Source organism: Vigna umbellata, chromosome 8, assembly GCF_029865625.1.
Source record: "Vigna umbellata cultivar VRB3 chromosome 8, Vumbellata_1.0, whole genome shotgun sequence".
NCBI classification, from domain to species: domain Eukaryota; kingdom Viridiplantae; phylum Streptophyta; class Magnoliopsida; order Fabales; family Fabaceae; genus Vigna; species Vigna umbellata.
In genome coordinates, this window is record NC_142172.1 from 17,228,688 (window position 1) to 17,249,680 (window position 20,993).

General features: G+C 32.6%; 2 protein-coding genes across 3 annotated transcripts; one reads left to right on the forward strand and one right to left on the reverse strand.

The window, feature by feature from the left end:
• Window positions 1–2,679: 2,679 nt before the first annotated feature.
• LOC148194145 (prolycopene isomerase, chloroplastic-like) lies at window positions 2,680–10,287 on the reverse strand. Of its 2 annotated transcripts, none has more exons than XM_088096279.1 (13): window positions 9,823–10,287; window positions 9,078–9,284; window positions 8,887–8,986; window positions 7,355–7,437; window positions 6,963–7,019; window positions 5,982–6,134; window positions 5,822–5,900; window positions 5,545–5,693; window positions 5,318–5,452; window positions 5,096–5,209; window positions 3,930–4,040; window positions 3,720–3,828; window positions 2,680–3,030 (listed from the first exon to the last, which is right to left on the reverse strand). In XM_088096279.1, the coding sequence occupies exons 1-13, from the start codon at window positions 10,270–10,272 to the stop codon at window positions 2,957–2,959; spliced, it is 1,821 nt and encodes a 606-aa protein (XP_087952405.1). In that variant the 5' UTR covers window positions 10,273–10,287; the 3' UTR covers window positions 2,680–2,956. The 2 variants fall into 2 exon arrangements, with proteins under 2 accessions (XP_087952405.1, XP_087952406.1); XM_088096280.1 differs by having other exon boundaries at window positions 9,819–10,021.
• A 7,573-nt stretch (window positions 10,288–17,860) lies between these two features.
• Window positions 17,861–19,462, forward strand: LOC148194146 (uncharacterized). The gene is made up of 4 exons (XM_088097130.1): window positions 17,861–17,920; window positions 18,016–18,150; window positions 18,235–18,680; window positions 19,060–19,462. The coding sequence occupies exons 1-4, from the start codon at window positions 17,861–17,863 to the stop codon at window positions 19,460–19,462; spliced, it is 1,044 nt and encodes a 347-aa protein (XP_087953256.1).
• Window positions 19,463–20,993: the final 1,531 nt, after the last annotated feature.

Below are 20,993 nucleotides of genomic sequence, written 5' to 3' on the forward strand. Positions count from 1 at the left end.
AGTATACTTGGTATCTAAAGAGTAGACATAACAATAATTTTAGCAATATAATATATATACATATATATATATATATACATATATATATATATATATATATACATTTTATATAAATATTCAACAATACTAATACTTTTAATTGTTACATCAAATCCTTTTCTATATATTTAAAGTTGTTGAAAGTACTAAGAACATTAAGAACACCAAATGGTGCACCGAGGTAGCTAGAGCTTCTGGCTTTTTTGATTAGTCTTGTGAATATTGTATTTCACTTAGCATTAGTGTGACATCCGGCACTGATGAAGGCGGGGAGTGATCGTCGATGCAAGAGACACGAAGTGCAAGGGACACTGACAAGGAGCGGTTCCTGGCAGGCTTTCAGTGGAAGAGGCACATGGACGAATCGAACATACACTGGAATGAGAGGGATCTAGAGACTGTATAGGTATGAGACTATACATTTGAAGGATATCTTAAAGGGATTGATTTGGCTACTCATATCACCAAATGCATTTGCTTTTTGGTAGCCTACCTCATAAGAACTCCATGGTTAAGCGTGCTTAGCCTGGAGTAATTTAGGGATAGGTGACCTTCTGGGAAGCTTTCCCAGAAAGTGTGCGAGTGAGGACAAAGCACATTGGCAATCGATATTCCCTATAAGTTGTCGGGGCGTTACAAGTGGTATCAGAGCCTAGCCTCTCCCAGTACGGTGTGGTGAGGACAAAGCACATTGGCAATCGATATTCCCTGTAAATTGTCGGGGCATTACAAGTGGTATTAGAGCTTAACCTCTTCTTTTCCAGTAAGGTGTGGTTTGAGAACGAATTAGACGAAAGCTGGTGGACATGTGACATTCGAACATTGGAAAAAGATAAGTGACTTTCTGAAAAGTTTTCCCAAAAAGTGTGCGAGTGAGGACTGACACCTGACGAAAGCCCTTCAGAAAAGTTTTCCAAAATAAATTGCCGGAAAGTTACAATGGTGAAACACAAGCAATCACATGTTATGATCATAGGCGCAGCTTTATCTGAAGAATTCATATACTTGTTTTGGAGAGATTCTTAACTCTGCAACAATGTTTCATTGACTGAAGTTTATCCATTTGCTATGATTCTAGCCTAGTTAAGTTGATTAAGCCTTTCTGAAATGACAATTCTCAAGAAATCATCGACAAAAATGTTTGATTTGACCAAAAAGAAAATTGCTTTTAATTCAGATGTTTACTAATTTGGAGTTTATTGCCCACTTGATTGACATATTAGGTGAGTATATCACCACCCATAAGATTGGTATTCAATATTAACTATTTAATAAATAGTTCAATCTAATCTATTTAATAAAATATGATCTAATTCTATCCCTTGATATTAACTATGTTAGTATGGAACTTAAAAACAAACACTGAATTGTTTCAATTTTTTAAAAATTAGAATTCAATTAAGATGAAAGAAAAATATAAAGAATCTATTTGAGAAAAGTTGTCAGGATTAAACCTTAAAAATATTATTTGAACCTCTAAAATTATTAATTAAGATCAATCACTGTCAAAAAAATATATATGTCGACTATTTAAAATATATGTCAAATTCACTCTTATTTGTAAGATAAAAAGAATACACAATATACAAGTTAAAGAAAGCTTTATATATATGTCTTGTGTATTGAAATGTTCAAGGTTGTTTAGAATTTACAAATGTAATATTTTTCTAAAAAAAAAATTACGGTCATCTACTTGTACATTAAACTGTGAAAAAACCACAATTTTTAAGATGAACTTATTTTTTCAAAACAAAAGTTGCCATGTATATGACTGGTTCAATTTTTCATTTTTTTTAAATAAAGTCTAGATGCATATGGAGACTTTTTACTACATTTTTTATTAAATGAGTTTTTCATATTTAGTAACTTTTATTAATTTAAATTTAAAAATTAAACTTTATAGTTATACATTTCTTTTTTATATTTCTAGAAATAATCATTAGTTGTTTATATTTTTAAGATGTAATTAGACTTTTTTTTATATAATAAATTTTGAATAAAATTTGTGTAAACCAAGCTAATTTGAGTTTTGATGATTAAAAATAAAAGTAAACTATGCTAAATATTTATACTGAAGTATACATTTTCATTTTATACAAATAGATTAAGATTTTAAACTGGAGATATCAATATACATGATGATGTCTTAACATAAATGTATTTTGAAACCAGAGAATATGCAAAATGTGAAATCGTCACATGCATGAAGACTTCACTTAAAAAAATTAAAGTCCTCATATACTTGGATAGCTGTATTTGCAAAGATATAACTTGAAATTATAGATTTTCGTTGCAAATTTATCGGCATGTTCCTGAAATTATGCAGAAATTGTTCTGATCCTGATAAAAGTTTGATTATTTTATTCAATTCATTAAAAAAAATTCATTAATTTTTTTTTCTTTTTTGTATATTTTCATACATATTTCACTTTATATATATATATATATATATATATATATATATATATATATATATATATATATATAAACTTGAGGTGTCTTAAGAAAAACTAAAAAATAAAAAATGTGAATAAGTTCTGCATTAAATTTTACTTGGTGGCAGATAAGGTGGTAAAGTTCTAAGGAGTATTATTATTAATAAAGTAAAAAAAAAAAATATTTGTATATCATAGACGACTATTACTTAAGAAAATAATCAGTATTAAATGTTACCAATAGTTACTTGAATCACTTATAATAAATTATTGTCAAAACCATCACATTTGATTTATACATTGTAAGCTTATTTATTTTGCACCCTCCAAATTATTTTTTTCCCAAGCTATGGCACTCCATGGATTGAGTTGCAACTGACACCACCTATCTTCTGTGGCAAACTGCTGAGTCTTGAACATTGAGGAGGAAATCTGCAGTGAAACAATGGTGTGATCAAACAAAAGCTGCCATGTATTAAATCTCATGCCATTGTTCTTATCCAACCAAGCAACCGAAGCAGCATGGAATCCAACACAGGTGACTTTTTCTCCAGCCCTATTTGAAAGAACAACAAAATAACATAAGTGTAAGAAAAATGAAATGAAATTATATCCACCATTCTCAGCAAGAGCAGTTCACTGTTATATACTATGAGACAAACACATGTTCAATACCATTGGTATTGTCCATGTTGTTCTCAAATTAGAATCAATATTTCACCTCAGTAATATGCATTGATATTTAATAGAATCCTTCATTATGCAACTTATTACAGGAACGCTAAATATGATTAGTGTTAAATCTCATATCAACTAGACATAAAATTATTTTATAATATATAAGTAACTGCAAACCTTACTTATAAGTTGGTTTTGCATGAATAAGTTACATTTAAAGTTCAATTTTTAGAGTTATGGATTTATGCATTAGAGTCTATCACATCAACTAAACTAAAGATAAGACCAATTTACATGTTAGATTTAAAATCTACTTTTTAATAATTACAAAGCAGTACTAATATTGCTTCTTATAGAAATACCAACTCTATGCATTTAAAGGAATGCTTACAAATGTTTGCTATTACTACCATTTTGAGGAACAACACAATAGTATTCCTTCACACTATCTGTAAGGGTATACAACAATTTCGGAATGCTTGAACTTTTTGCATATTAGCATTATGTAAGGGTTTGCCAGAATTTGGAGGACTGTTTGCTATTATGTGAAGGAGTGTTTTGTCTTACCAATATCTGCAGCTACTCGGTGAGCACACATAACTCCGGAGAAAGCTACAGCAATAACACCTTGTCCAGGGAAGCAGCTATCACCAACACAATAAAGACCAGCTATGCCCTGCAAGTTTTATATGTTTGTAACTTGCTTTAAGCAGAGCATTGTGAAAGCATAGCAGAATATTTTCTATAACTGAACCAGTTATTCGTTTAAGGACCTACTGTTGTATTAAATGGCATTCCCAATAACCCCTTTGGTGTTCCACGTGGCATTGGGCCGTACGTCCCCTTGTCACGAGCTAGGTATCGCCTGTGTGTCTTTGGTGTCCCTACCTGTAGCAAGGCTTAAGATTTCAGAAAACATACATATAATAAAAAAGCATAAGAACCAAACGCCAAAGAATATCTAAGCATGATAGTTTCCTCCATCTATGCAGATACTTCATATGCTTACATGATAGCAAGAATGTTACAAGCATAACAAAAAAGAGCCAGATTTAGAAGAGTCTGGTTGGAATGTGATCCATCCTTGGTCTGTAAAGCTTTCTCTCATCAAGAGGTTGTACTGTGGTCTATTAAAGGTCGTTGGAGGAAATCCATTAAGTTTTGTAGTGGTATTGATTTTAAGGTGTCACATATTTTTCGAGAAGAAAGTCATTGTGCTGATAACCTGGGGAGTTTAGGCCTGTCAGAGAAATGTTTAAATGGTATATGGTTATGCCAGCTTTTATAAGTTTGGACTTTTGTCATAATAGGTTTCTTTTTCCTATGTATAAAGCTTCTTAGCTTGTGTATAGCTTTATAGCTGGCTTGTTTTCTGTTCATGGGTTTTGGTTGGGTCCCCCCATGAGTTCTTTGTATCTTTCTTTTTGTTTTTAATGATATTTTCATGTGATGACAAATGGTATATGTCCTAGGGGTTAGCCTAGCTGAGATGCCAAAGATCATAGTAATGCCTAGCAAGAGTTTTATATAAAAAAAAGGATCTGTCAGGCAGCATTATCCTGAAAGGTAATTGGGGTTTGGATCTTTCAAAAACAAATGTAGTTATACAAACATTTATGTCTAATTATCACCTTTAGCATGATAGAATTTAGGTCCACAAGCAGTCAAATAGACAATAGTTAGTTCTTCTCAAATATTAACACCAGATTTTTCTTTGTCAACAGGAAAATAGCATTACTCAAAGGCTATTATCTGGAGAGATTGGCAAGCCAAAGTAACACAATGCAAGATTTACCAAATAACTGGTAAATGTGGTATTGGACTAATGAAGAGATAAGTAAAATACAATCAAATCTCCTAGATTTATATTTAATTGATTTTCAAACAATAGGAAATCACAGAAATACCATTCAGTATATAAGGTCTGAGGTTATAACCAATACCTCTATAAAATCGATGGATGATCTAAGACCTGGAAACAATTTATTCTCTAATCTGCTTATGATTTCATCGGCTACAAGCTGCTTCTTTGCCTCGTATTCTACTCTTGAGAGACCCTGGTACAGAAAACAGTGACACTAGATATTTTAAGACAAAAACAGATTCTGAAGTCACACAAGCATGCAATGTGAAAGTTTTGAACTTTGTTTATCAGTATTGCCTACCTCCCAGTCCCCCATGGAAGAAGTTGTGAATATATGAAGGATATGGCGACCTTCGGGAGCCAATGATGAATCAAGAACAGTTGGTATACTTAAAAAGATACTTCCATATGAATCCTCTAATTCGGACCAGTTGCTCTAGAGAAGAACCAATGAAATGCATTAAGCTAATATTCATTTTAAGGTACAAGGACTATTAAGAAATTTTAAGTTGAGCAAACTTCAACTACCTCAAGGACAAAATGGTGACAGTCTGTATCTGGTGGTAAAATCTCTGCTTTAACCCCCATGTGAATTGAAAGAAAAGATGGAGCTTTAACATAAACTTTCTGGAAGTTCTCTTCTTCTTTTGGTAGTGGAACACCCTTCAGCAACTTTCCTACAGTGTAACATTATGTGATTTAACTAACTAAGAACTGACGAGGGCAGAGAAACATCACGGAGATTATCAGTAAAATATTCACACAAAATATCTTATAAGAATTCAAATTTGAATTTGAAACCAACCAAATGTATCCCATCTAGTAGCATTTGATATTATGGTTTTGGCAAAGAACTCTCTCCCATCAGCAAGCCTCACACCTACCTGCAAAAAGCATAGTCAGTTCTTGAAGAAAAAATGCTTCTTTCCAAAATGTCATTGTTTCTATTATGAAGTCTCACTTACAGCTTTGCCCTGCTCAATTATAATACCAGTGACATTTGCTTTGTAAACTATCTCACTACCCTGATCAACAAGACCTTTTGCTAAGGACTTTGCAATCCCACCGACACCCCCAAGAGGGTAGTTGATCCCACCAAAGTGTCTGTCACATAGAACCTGGAGGGAAAAAAAGAGTCAGGCCATGCAGGAAATATAGAGCATTTGAGGCCAAGGTGAACTATATAGTACTGCCACCATATTTGAAATAAGTACTTTTATTTTTCACTGTTTTGACTGGCATAACATGAATGTCTAACTCAAATATTGTTTAGCAGTCTCCCTGACAGTTCCTCAAGAGGTTGGTATGATTAGTCCCTGAACATGTGGTGAATTTTGGCTTATTCTTAAAAAAGAAATTGTTGCTTTTGGTCCTTATAACTTTTAAAAGTCATGAACAGAGTCCATTTGCTATCTATTGATTTGCTATCTATCATAATACAGAATGCATCTAAGTGGTTGTTGACAATAAGATGCATGTCATGTCAAGTCATCACCAAAATAATTGTAAGGACTGTTTTCTAAAGTTAAATGAATTGTACGGACCAAATCTAACAACAAAAAATTGGATTAAAACCAATATTCACTACATCTTTAAGGATTAAAAACATATTTAACCCTTTCATCATTTTAAAATCAGTTACGAGTTAGAAAAATAACAGGTCTAACAAACATGACTGATTCTTCATATTAATGGAAGGATGACCTTTACATTTTAAAATTACACACTTAACATTCAAATAAAAAAGATACTGAAATATTTGTATGTTATTAGGACTAAAAGCAGTCAATGTTGGGTCAAATTCCTGCTAGTTCTATTTTTTGCAATCTAATCCTCCATTCATTACAAGCAGAAGCTATGAATGCAAGCATGAAACCTCCTCTCCTAGACAATTTAATAAATGTAATACAAAAATTTAATGAACTGAAAGAATGAAAAAAGGTTACCATGCTAGCATTGATCATTGGTGTCTGTATAGCGTTGACTGTGCTCACTATAAAACACTGCAACAGCATGGATATAAATTACCAATCACGTACCAACAATTGAATAATTAATCAAAGTGTAAATGAGTAGTAACATGACTGCTATCTCAATTGAAAATAGGTTGGACAAAGATACAAAACATGTGGCACAGTTTGCTTAAGACTCAAATGCTATGATGGGACCCACGACAATTGTCCTCAACCTCTTCTATGAGATCCACTAGAATGGATTCCACACTTATTTAGTACATGTTGTCTCTCTTAACACATTGCACTGAGTAACTATTCAAGACACATTTTCCTTAATAAATTCATGAAACTTCAAGCTGAATCAAATAAGTAATCACAGCTACCTCTGCGTCTATGAAAGACAACAAGCTTGGATCTTTAATGTACTTCCGAGCTATGGCTCCAGCATTTTGAGGCAAATAATAGGCTGTCAAAAGATATGTTAAGAAGGTTAATGCCGAAAACATATGAAAAAACTGATAAAAAGCACAAATATGGAGGGAGCTGCAAATGGGTCTTCAATAGCAACCCCTATCAGTTATGTACTATGTACTGTTATTAGGAAATAGGCATGTAATGCTTATTGGTTAACAGAGATAGTCTACCACAAGAATGTTGTAATACACACACTGTTAGAACTATAGAGACAGAACGGGTTTGGAAGGTGTATTATACGAAGAATTTATTTAAGAAGAAATGATTTGTGTGGGTTAGTGGGATACATAAGAGTGTGGCAGTTAGTGGATGTGTGTTTCGGTGCCTTTCTGTTGTTGGCTGAGGGGTCTATTTATTAAGACCAACCTCACTGAGTGGGGGCATTGAGTGTTTTTTGATTTAGGCTGACAGTGAGATCATTGTGGGAAAGGAGCAAACCTCCTTTGTAAACTTTCAAGGTTCTTCTATTACATTTAGTTCACCAACCTTGAGTTGGTGCATTTTCTGTATTTTCTTCTCTTTTTTCTCTGGTTTCCACGAAAGGAAGTTATCACACACACGCCAAGAATGATCGTGGTTCATCACATCCTTTGCTCTAATCTTCTTGACATAGCAAAAGTTTATCAGAAGCTCACATTGATTGAAATCTTCATATAGAATTTTTCATATATACACTATCACAACTTGGTATTGCAATAATTGATGCATTTCAAAGATTTGAGCAAATTAATCACAAATGCTGAGACCCCCCTTAGGAATTAGGAGATCAATATAGGTTTTCTAAAATGCTTGCGTTAGAGAAATTAGTTAAGATAGTTAGAGTGAGTCACTTGAGGCGTTAGTTAGATATATATATAGGAAAGAAGGAGAGGAGAGGGGAAGGAAGTGAATTTTGTAGATTGAGCTTCAGCTCTTTGTGAAGGGGAAACCCTCGGAGTGCTCTCCTATTTTTGTTCTTTTCAGTCTATTAAATAAAAAAACCTTTCTTTTCTTTCTCTTTTCAATTCTTGGTTCCTAACAGTTTGTTTGGTTCAAATTCTCCACCCAGCAAAAAGAACCAGACTATGTACATGAGATGTGATTCTCTAGGTCTAGGGTTCCACTACTTGGAAGATAAAAAACTAATTGGATTGCATAAGCATGTCTTACTCAAATCTTGCTCTGATCTTCATGGTTAGGGTAAAATTTGTTGAGTTAACTAGTTATATGCAGTGGAATTAAGCAACAAACTGCAGAGTTGAGTGATGTATTTGTTCACTTTTTCACCCTTTGCTTCCCTCAACAATTCTTTTAACTCATAAGTTAAAACATACATTCTCCAATCTACCAAAATACAGAAAAGATAAACCAAGTGGAACTAAAAAACAATATTACCTTTGGAATTATAGTTAAGAGTTAAAATTTGTGGCCTTACAGTTTAAAATAAACATGATGAAAGTACCTAGTGTCAAGCATTCCAGGGGCTTCTGAAAAAACTGTCCAAAAAGGTAGAGTGGCTCTTCCAGTGACTTCAACTCCAAGGAATTCAGCGCATTGAAAATCTAGCCATAACACAAAAGCTCTTAAAAGGTAAACTTCAAGGAGAGGCAAAAATGCCTTAAGGGGGCTGCAATCACCTCAATTTAGACAAACCTTCCAGCATTCACTGTAGAATTTAAGAATACCCTCCTTTTCATGCGGAAAGTAACTGGTCAGTTCATCAATGAATTTATCATATTCTTTGTGCACTCGAACAGAAAGGTTATTTGGTAGATGGAAATGAACAGTTGTTGGATCAGGTACTACTTGCATCTGACAACCGACTGCCTCCAACGCTTGTGTTATCAAATTGAGATTACCCTACACAAATTTAAGGCACATGGTGTTCATGATCCTAGGAAGCATACCATTCAACATAAAGAACAATTAGAAGTGTTCGAATCTACTACTGGCTGCTAAGGTATTATTAGAAGATGAGCAAATTACATTTATTTGGAGCTTAATTGATCAAAAGTCAAGCTTCACATAATGAACCAAATCTTTCTTAATATTAAACTAACCAAAAGAGCAAACTAGACGCAATCATTTTGTTCATGAACACCAGGCACCAGCTAAGCACAATAACACTGATGGCAACACAAAATAGAGTGTTGTTTACAAATAAATGTCTCCAAAAAAAATAAAAAAATAAAAAATCGAATGCATTGCAACCAGAGTGAAACAGAAAGTCCCTCTCACAAGCAAAGCATCCATATTCCTTCAGCGTAACATTTAGCTCATGAGCTCACCCCTAAAGTTTCTATACCATCCACATTTCATCGCATCAATAATGAAATTAAAGTAAATGATTACACACAAAAAATGGCATGCACCCAAATTAAATAAATAAATAACTGACCTTATCACTGAAACCAAACATGACAGAAGAGCCCACATCAAAAGTATAGTCATCCCTCTGGTAAAATCCAGAGCTTCCACCAGGAATCACATACTTCTCTAAAACCAAAACTCTGGCACCCTTCACTGCCAACTGTGTTCCTGCAACCAACCCTCCAATCCCAGACCCTATAACAATTGCATCAAACTCTTCACCCTTACCCTTCACTCCTCTCTCTGCCACTTCTTCCACATTCAGAGTTGACTTTGAGCACACCACGGACACCCTTTTTCTTCTGAGAGCATTTGAGCAGAACCCAGATGGAAATTCACTCCCTGCATGGTTTCCAGAAGCAAAAGATTGAAACTTTGGCAGAAAGTTTGAACTTTGAGAAGCAGCCCCTGTTGGGAAACGATGAGAAGTGTGGGAAAAGGGGTGACGACAAAGAGAGAGGAAAGGGGAAGTGGTCATGATTAGAAGGAGGAGAAGGTTGTGGTCCGGTGGAAAGTGGAAGTGCGACAAACTGGCATTTGCTTTGGCATGGATGCTGGTAATGTTTTGTAATGGTGTTAATATGTGTGGATTCCACTCACATGTAAATTTGATTCCTGCCGAACACACACAATGTTTGGTTTGTCATTAGTTTATTAGTTTATCCAAAAACTGACAAATTATTAAATTTAATTAATTGAAATGAGAAAAAATCATTAAATTGTTATAAATATTTAATTTAATAAGTGCATGTGTGAATATTCATTATACATTATCACAGTTTATATTTACATTTAATATTATTGAATTATGTGTAATGGTGCACTTATTTTACGTAATTTATAACTAAATAAAGAACTTAAATATATAATTGGTTCCTATCATTTAAATATTTTACATTTTTTCTTAGCTTATTTATTTATTGTGACATGTTTAGGCTTTTAAAAAATTCATTATTGATGTCTGCTTCATACTTCTAAAATATTTTAAATTTAACAGCTTATTATTTAATAATTTTAGCCTAATTTATTTCATATATTTAAGTTTATGATTTATTTTGGTTTATATTGTTTTAATCAATTAAGTTTTAATATTTATTAAATAATTTATTTTAGTTCTTTTATTAAATTAGTCCTAATGTGGTTTAGAAAATGTCATATTTCATTGCACTTTTCTTTGATTTTTTTAGTTTTATTTTTTTTTTGTTGGTTTTCTTTTCTTTGGTGATTATTTTTGCCTCTTTCCTTTCCTTATCATTCAAATCCCCTTTTCTCCCCTTTCTTATGTCAATCCCTCTTATTTATTTATTTATTTATTTTATTGGTTGCGCTTCCCATGAACTTGGTACCAAGAAATACACTTGAGGAAAATTGACACCATTCGAAGTTAAGGTTAAGGGAGAAATACACTCGAGTGAGTGAAAAATCAACAAGTGAAAACAGAAGGTGGGACTGTAACACCCAATTTAATAAAAAGCATTACATAATTAATAAAAAAAATCAAAAATTAACCTATAAGTATATAAAATGTATTTACAAATTCTTCTTAAAGAAAATAAAAATTAATTTTTTGAAAGATAATTAATACTTCATGAGAATTTATACAATATAAAAATTATATATCTGAATAATAATAATTATTTTTCATAATAAGTTAAGGTAAATTTTTAATTATCATAATCAACCAATCACATATACAAGAATTAAATATTTAAACTTGTTTTTACTAGTATATACATGAAACTACAGTTTACTAACTCTCAAGACTTAGATATTTTATTCTATTTTTAAAAGATACATATGTATTGAGTGAATTTAGAGATTTTACATTTATAATTAATAAATTTTTTAAAATTATCACCTATGCTTTACTTCAAGTATTCTCATCAATCACCCAGTTTGACAACATTAGAACTCAAGTTCCGGTTGTAATGTCAAATTTTCATAGAGGGTTAAGACAATCCTAAACCTAAGTTTGCAATGTTGGGTTAGTTCAAATAAATTGGTCTTACTCGAAGTTAAATATTGTTTTACTAAACATTTTTTCTTAATGAAAAAACAAATTTGGAATCTATTTTTTCAAATTAATGTTTTACTCTAGTAAAAGTATCATGTTAGTTTTACCATCGTTAATATATGAAACATTTATATGATTTACTAAATATATTTTAGTTCATTTTAAGAATATTAATTGAAGTAACATGATTTTAGTTCATTTTAACAATATTGAAATAACATGGTATTTCTTGTAAACATTTCAAGACTTAATTTTATTGTAAAAATAACATGTTGTTATCTTATTTTCAATAGAATATATAAATATTTATAAAAATGTTTATGATTAATCAAATATATTTGGTTGATTTTAATAATAGTGAAATATCACTATCATCTCTCAAAGAGATTTGTACAGTGATTGTTTGATCGCTAGAAGAATTTTTGCAGCATGATACTTCCTTCACTTTATAAATTAAGTCTTGCGTTAATAATCACGTTATTTGAGATTAACTCTAATTTAATTATTTTACTAATACACTTTCTTTATCTTAGATGAAACATTTCATCAAATATATTAAACAGATAATAAGTACATTTAATCATTTTCAAAAGAAAAGCTGTGATGAGAATGAGATAGTGGAACCAAGTACACTAATAGAACTAAGTGAATTAGATTATATATATAAGACCTACTATTGCACATGGCTTGGCTAATGTGGTAGATTATGATATTTTAGATGCATATTTTTTTCTCATAGGAGGAGTACATTAATTATAAGAATTATTCATGATCTTACCACACCACATGATGATGTTTAAGTTGAGCCAATGTAAAATGAACCACATGTTGGATTTGAAGTATGTTCTAAAAATATGTCATGTTAGTAATAATAAATTGGTTTTATTATTATTTATTTCATTGTCATATTTATTAATATTATATGATGAGGTTCTTTACTAAAATTAAAGATATTATAATAGAAATTATAATAATGAAATATAAGTTTTATATAATTTTAATTTAAATTGTTCTTGATTATTATTGAGAAAAAGTATCACTATTCCATATATAGATCGATATATGTCTAGTTGTCTTTATAGATTAAATATATCTCATTGTTTTTTTAAATTACACATATAAATGATGCATATATATGACCATTAAACTAATTTAAAGAGAATTTAATGATTAATATTATCTTTAAATTGTCAAAAAAAAAGTCATTTGAAGAAAAATATAATTTTTCTTAGACTTTGAGATTATTATGTAATTACTAAGTAGTTTATTACACTTTGATACCAGAGATCTTACATTTTTTTATATTGGTTATGATTAAACTTTTGTGGGATTCATGGTTAATCAATAAATAATTCATCTACTGTTAGTAATGAGTTTGAGTTTTATAGAAATAAAAACCTTGATTAGGGTATTATAAATGAAATAAGAAAAATGTTTCTTAAGTTATTCTTCATATTTAACTTAATTTAACAATTTTACCATATTATAAAGCTAATTTAGAGCAGTAAACATGGAAATAAATAATATTTTTTTAATGGTTTTAAAGGAAAAAAAAACACTTCATGTTATTTTGTTATACAACTCTTAAGGAGTGTTGATAACTAAATGTCAACCTTAATTAATAAATTAATTTATTACCAATTTAATAATGAACATGTGAGATCACACACTAACAAGTATTATGCTCTTTATTGGATAAGAACATATTATTAATTAAATTAAATAATTTAACTTTATATAATTTCTTTAAGTGAAATATTATTATATTTTTTTCTAACACAAAAAATATAATTAATATAAAATTTAAGAATCTGTAAAATTGATTGAATAAGACCGAATCAATTGAGTTAGTAAGGAAGAAAATATTTTTTAAAATATGATTTAATAAAAATATGATTTATTATTAAAACAACATATTTGAAAGAAAAAATAATGCCGTGAATGGTTTCTATTATATATATAAAAATAAAATATTAAAATATTTCAATTGACTCCATCAAGATTGAAGATAAAATTATTAAAAATAATAAAAGAACAAAAAATCTTTAAATTAAGAGGAACTTACTCTCTTTAAAAAAAATTATTACCTAATATTGATTACTACGATGAGATCTTATGGAAAAAGAAAATTATAAAAAAGGAAAAGTGATTTATTGAGAGAGATAAAGAGAAAAAAAATAATGGATAGAGGGTTCACAATTATTATAAATAAATAAAAATCTCTTTTCAATAATGATTTTCAATACTTAATGCCACAATCATAAACTAAGCTAAATTATAATCTCAAACATCTATCATTTCTCAATCAAATCATACAAGACACGTATCTCTTTATCCACGATTTAGTTCAAAACATTTCTCAATATCTTTTGGTTATGTTCATGTTCAATTATTAAAATAGATCCACTTTTCATCCAACAATAACGTGTTTAAGCATAATTTGACACGGAATCAAGAAAATTTAAACTTATGATCCAAAACGTTATCTTCATTTAAAATGTAAAACTTAACTTAGAATTGTTTCTGGAAACAAATATCAAATCATTACAATTAGAGCAAAAGATTATATTTTTCCATTTTAAAAAATATTTTTAGCTTAAATATAATTCAATATTTCTTCAAAATTTTGTAATCTTGCAATTCTGGAAGTAATATTGCGATTTTGACAACCTTAAAGATAGATTGTTCATTCTTTTTATTATAACTCTCAAAACGGGTCATCCAACATCACCCGACTTAGCTCATCATGAGTTAACCACTTAGTGAGTCAATCCAACCCGATTCGAGTCGAAAATTTTCGAACTCGGTCGTCTACCAAAAGTTGGTGGATACTCATTTAATTATAAGTTTCTTTTTAAATCCAAACAAAATTACAATTTTTTTGTAATTTAAATTTAAATAAACTTCACACTAAAATGATTTTAAACTCCCCACAATTAAAAAAAAAACTCAAATGTAATCTAAAAGCAAACTCAAAAAGTGAATAAATAAATTTATATTAGATAATTTTTGTGTTAGTTATCCATTTATAAGAAGATTATAGTCTTGAGTGGATAAATTTATAATATTTGACTCTCTTAAAACATCTTTTTCTTTATTTCTATTTACAATCCAATATAAAAAATGTTAACAAATAATATTGAAACAAAAAATAAAAAATAATTAAGTCAAACTGGGTGGGTTGGTGCCAACCCAACTCATCAGGTTCAACCTTGGTGAGCCGGGTTTTAAGTGAGCCAGGTTGAAAATTGACTCGTATAGAAAAATCTTATTTCTTTCAAGTCCAACCTGAACCAAACTTGTGATAGGTTGAGTTGACCCGTGAATTCTAATCCATTTTGACAACATTATAATATATATATATATATATATATATATATATATATATATATATATATATAGTATAATATGACTATCCGGTTAGTTGAAGATATGATAGTTCTGTTAATCTAAAATCTCAAATGCTAAAATCTCAAATGAACTGATCGACTAATTGAAGAGTTGATTTAAACAAAGATTAATGTTAAGATTATTATATTAAAACTAAGTGTAATTATTACTAATCAGACTATAATTAGACATATATTAATCTAAAACTTATTTTAAATTCTATAAATACAAGTTTTAGATATTGTGACAAGAGTTATATTTATTAGGAAAATGATACTCGAACAACCAAATTTGACAACATTTCGACACAGCACACGTGTCAGCGTTTGAGAGGGCCACGTTCAAAATGAAAAAAGCTGCTGCGTTCTGAGGAAATCTGATCAAACCTGCTTTAAATGTGACGTGGCGAGGACGGGCACGGGCAGCTTGCGTTTCAAATTTGAAATGGTATTCGAACTTCGTAGACAGAGAAGCGCGAACAACCAAAACCCACTTGTGTGACCTAGACGAGAGAGTTGGAGAAAGGGTTCAGGAGCGACAGAGAGAGAGACCGAGTCCTTGCCGGAGTGTCGCCGCCGTTCACTGTTGAAGGCCGTGTCGGAGAGATCGAACGCCCTCCAGCCCGTTCCGTTTGAGGGGCGCCGCAGCTCCGTCGAAGCGAACAGGGCATCGTGTTCCGTCCGTTCCGGCCCAGCGACCTACGGAGGCGTTGAAGGTGTCGCTTCGTCCCAGGTGGTGCCGTCCCTGTCGCGTAGTGCCGCCGGAGTCTGGCCGGAGTGTGGGCTGTGAGGTGGACCAAAAGGAGGGGTTTTCCGCACTGCGAGTTCCACCGACACCTTAGGCAACCGTATCTGTTCCAACCGCCACACGTCGTCTTCACCCAAGGTTGGTTTGTTTTTGCATTTTTCAGTGGAATGAATGTTGAATACATGGATGATGTTGTTTTTGGATTGGATTTGGTTATGTAGGAAACGTCTCCCAAGTGGATGTTGTTCTGTAACTAATTTTTATACAAGTTCTCTGCTTAATCTTACACTGTTGCTCTAATTCTGTTGGATTGGTAGTCATGGTCCTAGTTGGCCTTGGTGTCAAAAAACTTGAACCCAATCACCCACTTCATTCGGGTTTGGTAGCAGTAATGTTGGTGAAGCAAGGGTCCTAGAGAATGTATTTTTATGGGAGACGAATTTGTTAATAAAATGTTAAGAAATTGTTCCGAAATTACTTAGAAGTAGCTGAAATGAGGTACAACAAACAAGCCACCCCAAAATGAGAGTGATGGACGTACGTGGCCTTTGTGTGCAAAAACTGGAACCCAGGTACCCAGTTATTTTGCCTGAGGTACCAGTCCTGTTCCTGTACCATGAGTGTTTGAAAATGTTGTTTTATGTGGCACGAATATGTTAAAAAAATGTTATCCTGAGTGTTCCCAGATTGCTTAGAAGTAGGTGAAATGAGGGAAAACAAACAAGCCACCCCAAAATGAGAGTGATGGACGTAGTTGGCCTTGGTGTGCTAAAACTGGAACCCAGGTACCCACTTATTTTGCCTAAGGTACCAGTCCTGTTCCTGTACCATGAGTGTTTGAAAATGTTGTTTTGTGTGGCAGGAATATGATGAAATAATGTTAACATGAGTGTTCCCAGATTACTTATAAGTAGATCAAATGAGGGAAAACAAACAAGCCACCCGAAAATCATAGGGGTGGACGTAGTTGGCCTTGGTGTGCAAAAACTGGAACCCAGGTACCCACTTAATTTGCCTAAGGTAGCAGTCCTGTTCCTGTACCATGAGTGTTTGAAAATGTTGTTTTGTGTGGCACGAATTATATGCATTCATATATGAGAATTATATTTTGTTGTGTTTTAACAAATGCTGACAATGTTTGTTATGATTTCCAATTTTTTGTTTTAGTTCATTGTGTTGGTGTAATGTAATTTAAGTTTTTGTGTTGCTGTAGTGTGATGGAGGAAGAACGTGGTGAACAAAGTGACAAAGGAAGTGATAGAACGAAGAAGGTACGTAGGATTGTATTTGATTTCCATACATTTGTTGTTTGACTGTATTTAATTAGTAAGCATGACTTCCTATGCAGTTAGTGTTCAGAAACTACTGCAGAAGCAAGATGATAGGTGTTTTGAACGAACGGTTGACTATTGAGCAGAAGGGATACATTGAGAAGAGTGTTTTTGGTTGGTTGTTATACTTGCCAAGTTCTATTAAGATAGGTAGGAATTTGTTATGTAAGTTATGTGGTGAATGGGTAGATAGCATGAGTGGGTTTTATTTAGGGGGCAAAGTTATTAAGTTTACCGAATTTGATGTGTGTCTCTCGTTAGGGTTGCCTGTTGTTGGTGAAGCGATAGATTTAAATAAAGTTGGGCATCGTAGTGTTTGTAGGGAGTACTTCCCTGAGGGGAAAGTGGATGTCAGCATGGTATATGACTTTTTGTTAGAGGAACATGAAAATTTTCCAATAGAACATTTTTGCAGTTTGTATATATTGGTAGGGATATCAGAGTTCTTGCTTCCGAATCGAAGTGGAGTAGTATTTCCAATCATTTTTTACCTTGTTTGGGAGTTGGGGTGTGTGGCTAACTACAATTGGGGCAGTTTAGTTTTTCAGTACTTTGTTGAAAGTGTGTGTAGTGCTTCAACAACAATGAAGAATGAAACAACCAAAAGCCATATTCATGTTCAAGGATGTGCTTACCTGTTGCAGGTACGTGTTTGTTATGTAATTGTTAGTGAAAGACAATGATTCTTTATTGTTTGAATTATTTTTATTGTCTTAGTTGATGGATTAAACATTTGCAGGTATGGTTTTGTCACCATTTTGTGACATCGAAGTCCATTTACAGTACACGGGTAACAAAATTCCCAAGGTTGTTGAACTGGATTGATATGAATATTGGGGATAAGTTTATCAAAACTGCTTTGGCAAAGGGATCGGTGAGTAGTTGTTGATTACAGGAAGGTGCAAAGGTATTTATGATTTCTGTTATTATGAAACAAAAATTGTTAATCACATTGCAGGTTGTTATTGATGTTGGTGTGTCCAAAGAGGAGCTTTGTTATGGTATGGTGAAAGACGCTTGTGAGAAATTTGGTATTCCATTTAAGAAGCAAAATACAGGAGATAAGGAAAAATTACTTTTTGTTGTACAAGAACAAACACGGGTAATCGCGGACATGCAAAGCAGTATTAAGGATTTAAGAAAGTTGGTTGAAGCAAAAAATGAAGATAAGAATGAAGATAAGAATGAAGAATTTGTGGAAGAACCGTGTTGGGGAAGTGAAGATGGTTGTCAAAGTACACCAGTTCAGCATGAGCAACAAACCGCTGTGGTTGAAGGTGGATTTCAAATGCAACAAAGCACAATGTATGATCGTATGAAAGCGCAACCCCGAATACGGGTTAAGAGTGTCGTAAAAAGAAGTCCTTATACTGCAGGTGTTAGAAGAAAGAAATTAGTACCTGAGTAATTTGTATTACATTACGAATGTCACTTTTAGATAATGTTATCATGTTTGGAATCATGTTGAAATAGTTGTTTTAATTTTGAAAACATTGGAATCCTTTTTTGAATTGTGATGATTTCATTGTTATTGTCTGTAATAGTTTATGACAGAAGCAGGGAGTTCAAATGAAGTGGGATCAACATGAAATCAAGTTGTTTGAAATAAAGTTTGTATGATATTGATGGGGAATTTGAGGCATGACAGTGGAGTTTTTGTCATGGTTGTGGATAGAAATATGGTTTTGAAATTGATTATTATTTTTGTCACACCGGAAATCATGAAAAACAAAATAAATCGAAATATATTGTTGGTCATACAGCATCATTGTGCAAACTGAAGATTACAAATTGTTAGGGCCTGGCGAGTTTACGAGAGAAGAAGATTTAGGAGGGATAGGGAAGGGAACCGTACGATAGAGGACGAGCGTCCTGAGCGAGTGGGAGAGGGAGTGGGAGCAAGAGGGCTGAACGAGCGGAGCGAGGCCGAGCGTCCTGAGCGAGTGGGACAGGGAGTGGGAGCAAGAGGGCTGAACGAGCGGAGCGTGGACGACCGTTCTGAGCGAGTGGGAGAGCGAGTGGGAGCAAGAGGGCTGAACGAGCGGAGGGAGGACGAGCGTCCTGAGCGAGTGCGAGAGCGAGTGGGAGCAAGAGGGCTGAACGAGCGGAGCGAGGACGAGCGTCCTAACCAAGTGGAGATAACGAGGGGCGAGGACGACCGTTCTGAAACATTACTCCCCACTTAATTCAACGGTGATCCCATTTGTGTTTTGTTAGGTCCAGTTGTTGTTTTGTAACATAATTTTGGGACTTAGGTTGTGTTATATATTGATAATTTACCACGCTTATTATATTAAAATATAATAATTTTTAACATGATGGTGAATATTAGAAGTTCAAACCGTTTATGAAAGAGCTACTGCACCGTAGTGTGCATAACTTATAAAGTAAGTACCCAATCATATTAAGTACCATCCCACACGTTAATTTTTGATTTTGTATTATCATGATTTTATTTTTGAAATTTTCAAGAGTAGATGAAAACCTTGATGTCCAACTAAGTCTACCTTAATGGGCATTTTTGTCAGGTAGAAAGATGATATCGAAGTTCAGAAACCCCTGTGGGCAAAACTGATAACGTAAGTACCCAAATATTTTAACTAAAGTCCTACTTATGTAGAATATTTTCGAAAAGATGATTTACTTTATTATGTTAGTGATCATTTTGACAACAAATGTTTTATTGCATTGGTTTTAATGAATTTATTTATTTTTTTGTTTACCATAACAAATGAAGTTAAGTCAAAATTATTGAAGTTCAACTACAACAATTGAATCAAGACCAACGTCGTTGACAGAAAAAAGTAATAATTGCATTTTCATTAGATCATAAAATTTCAAAGACAGTTACATGAATTCCTAATGTAGATTATGGTTTACACTGAGATTGGATGTATAACAGTACAGGGACATCCATTAATATAAACTTGAACTAAAATGTCATTTCCAAGATTGTTAACCTCAAACACTAGGACGTCTCCCTCCTTCAACCCATATTCCCTGCAAAATTCCTTCCATCCTTTGCCAAACTTTGTGGAATTGCGACTGACAGAAACCAAAACACTACACATGACTCCGTCCTTCTGTCCAAGGAGCATAACCTGTGTCAAGCCTTTGCTCCTGATAAGATTCCCAAATGCAATTTGCAAGTCCTGTGGCAGTAACAAAAATGAAGTAAATCACATTGTCCAATTTATGACAAGTTTATAACAAAATAAAATTTTAGTTAGTAATCATTTTCTTTTCAAATGAAGTGTATACCCTTTTCTCTGCATTATTTCTATATTCATATTTCATGGACTAACAAGTTCTGCGATTTACCAACGGAAAACTAAATAGTGAAGTAGAATTTTTTTTAATCCATAATAGCATATCTAGGGAGCAACCACTCAAGTTTTTCAATGTTTTTACATGTTCTAAGCTTTTCGGTACGGTGTTCGCTTTGTTTTGGTATGATTTTCTATTTCCCTTTTTTCTGAGTGCATGTTGTGTATGAAGAAGAATGTATTTTGACACATATTTCTTTCTTGAACATCTTCCTTCAATAGTAAGGTATTTCCTATAAAAACATTGAGTATAATATCCCATATGACCATACTACATTTTCTAATGTATTCCAAATTCTGACTAAACTGTTTAACCATGTCAACCACTTGAATAAGACATTTCCATGGTTGATTTCCAAGAACGTCTATCTTAAGTCATTGCAAAAGCTTC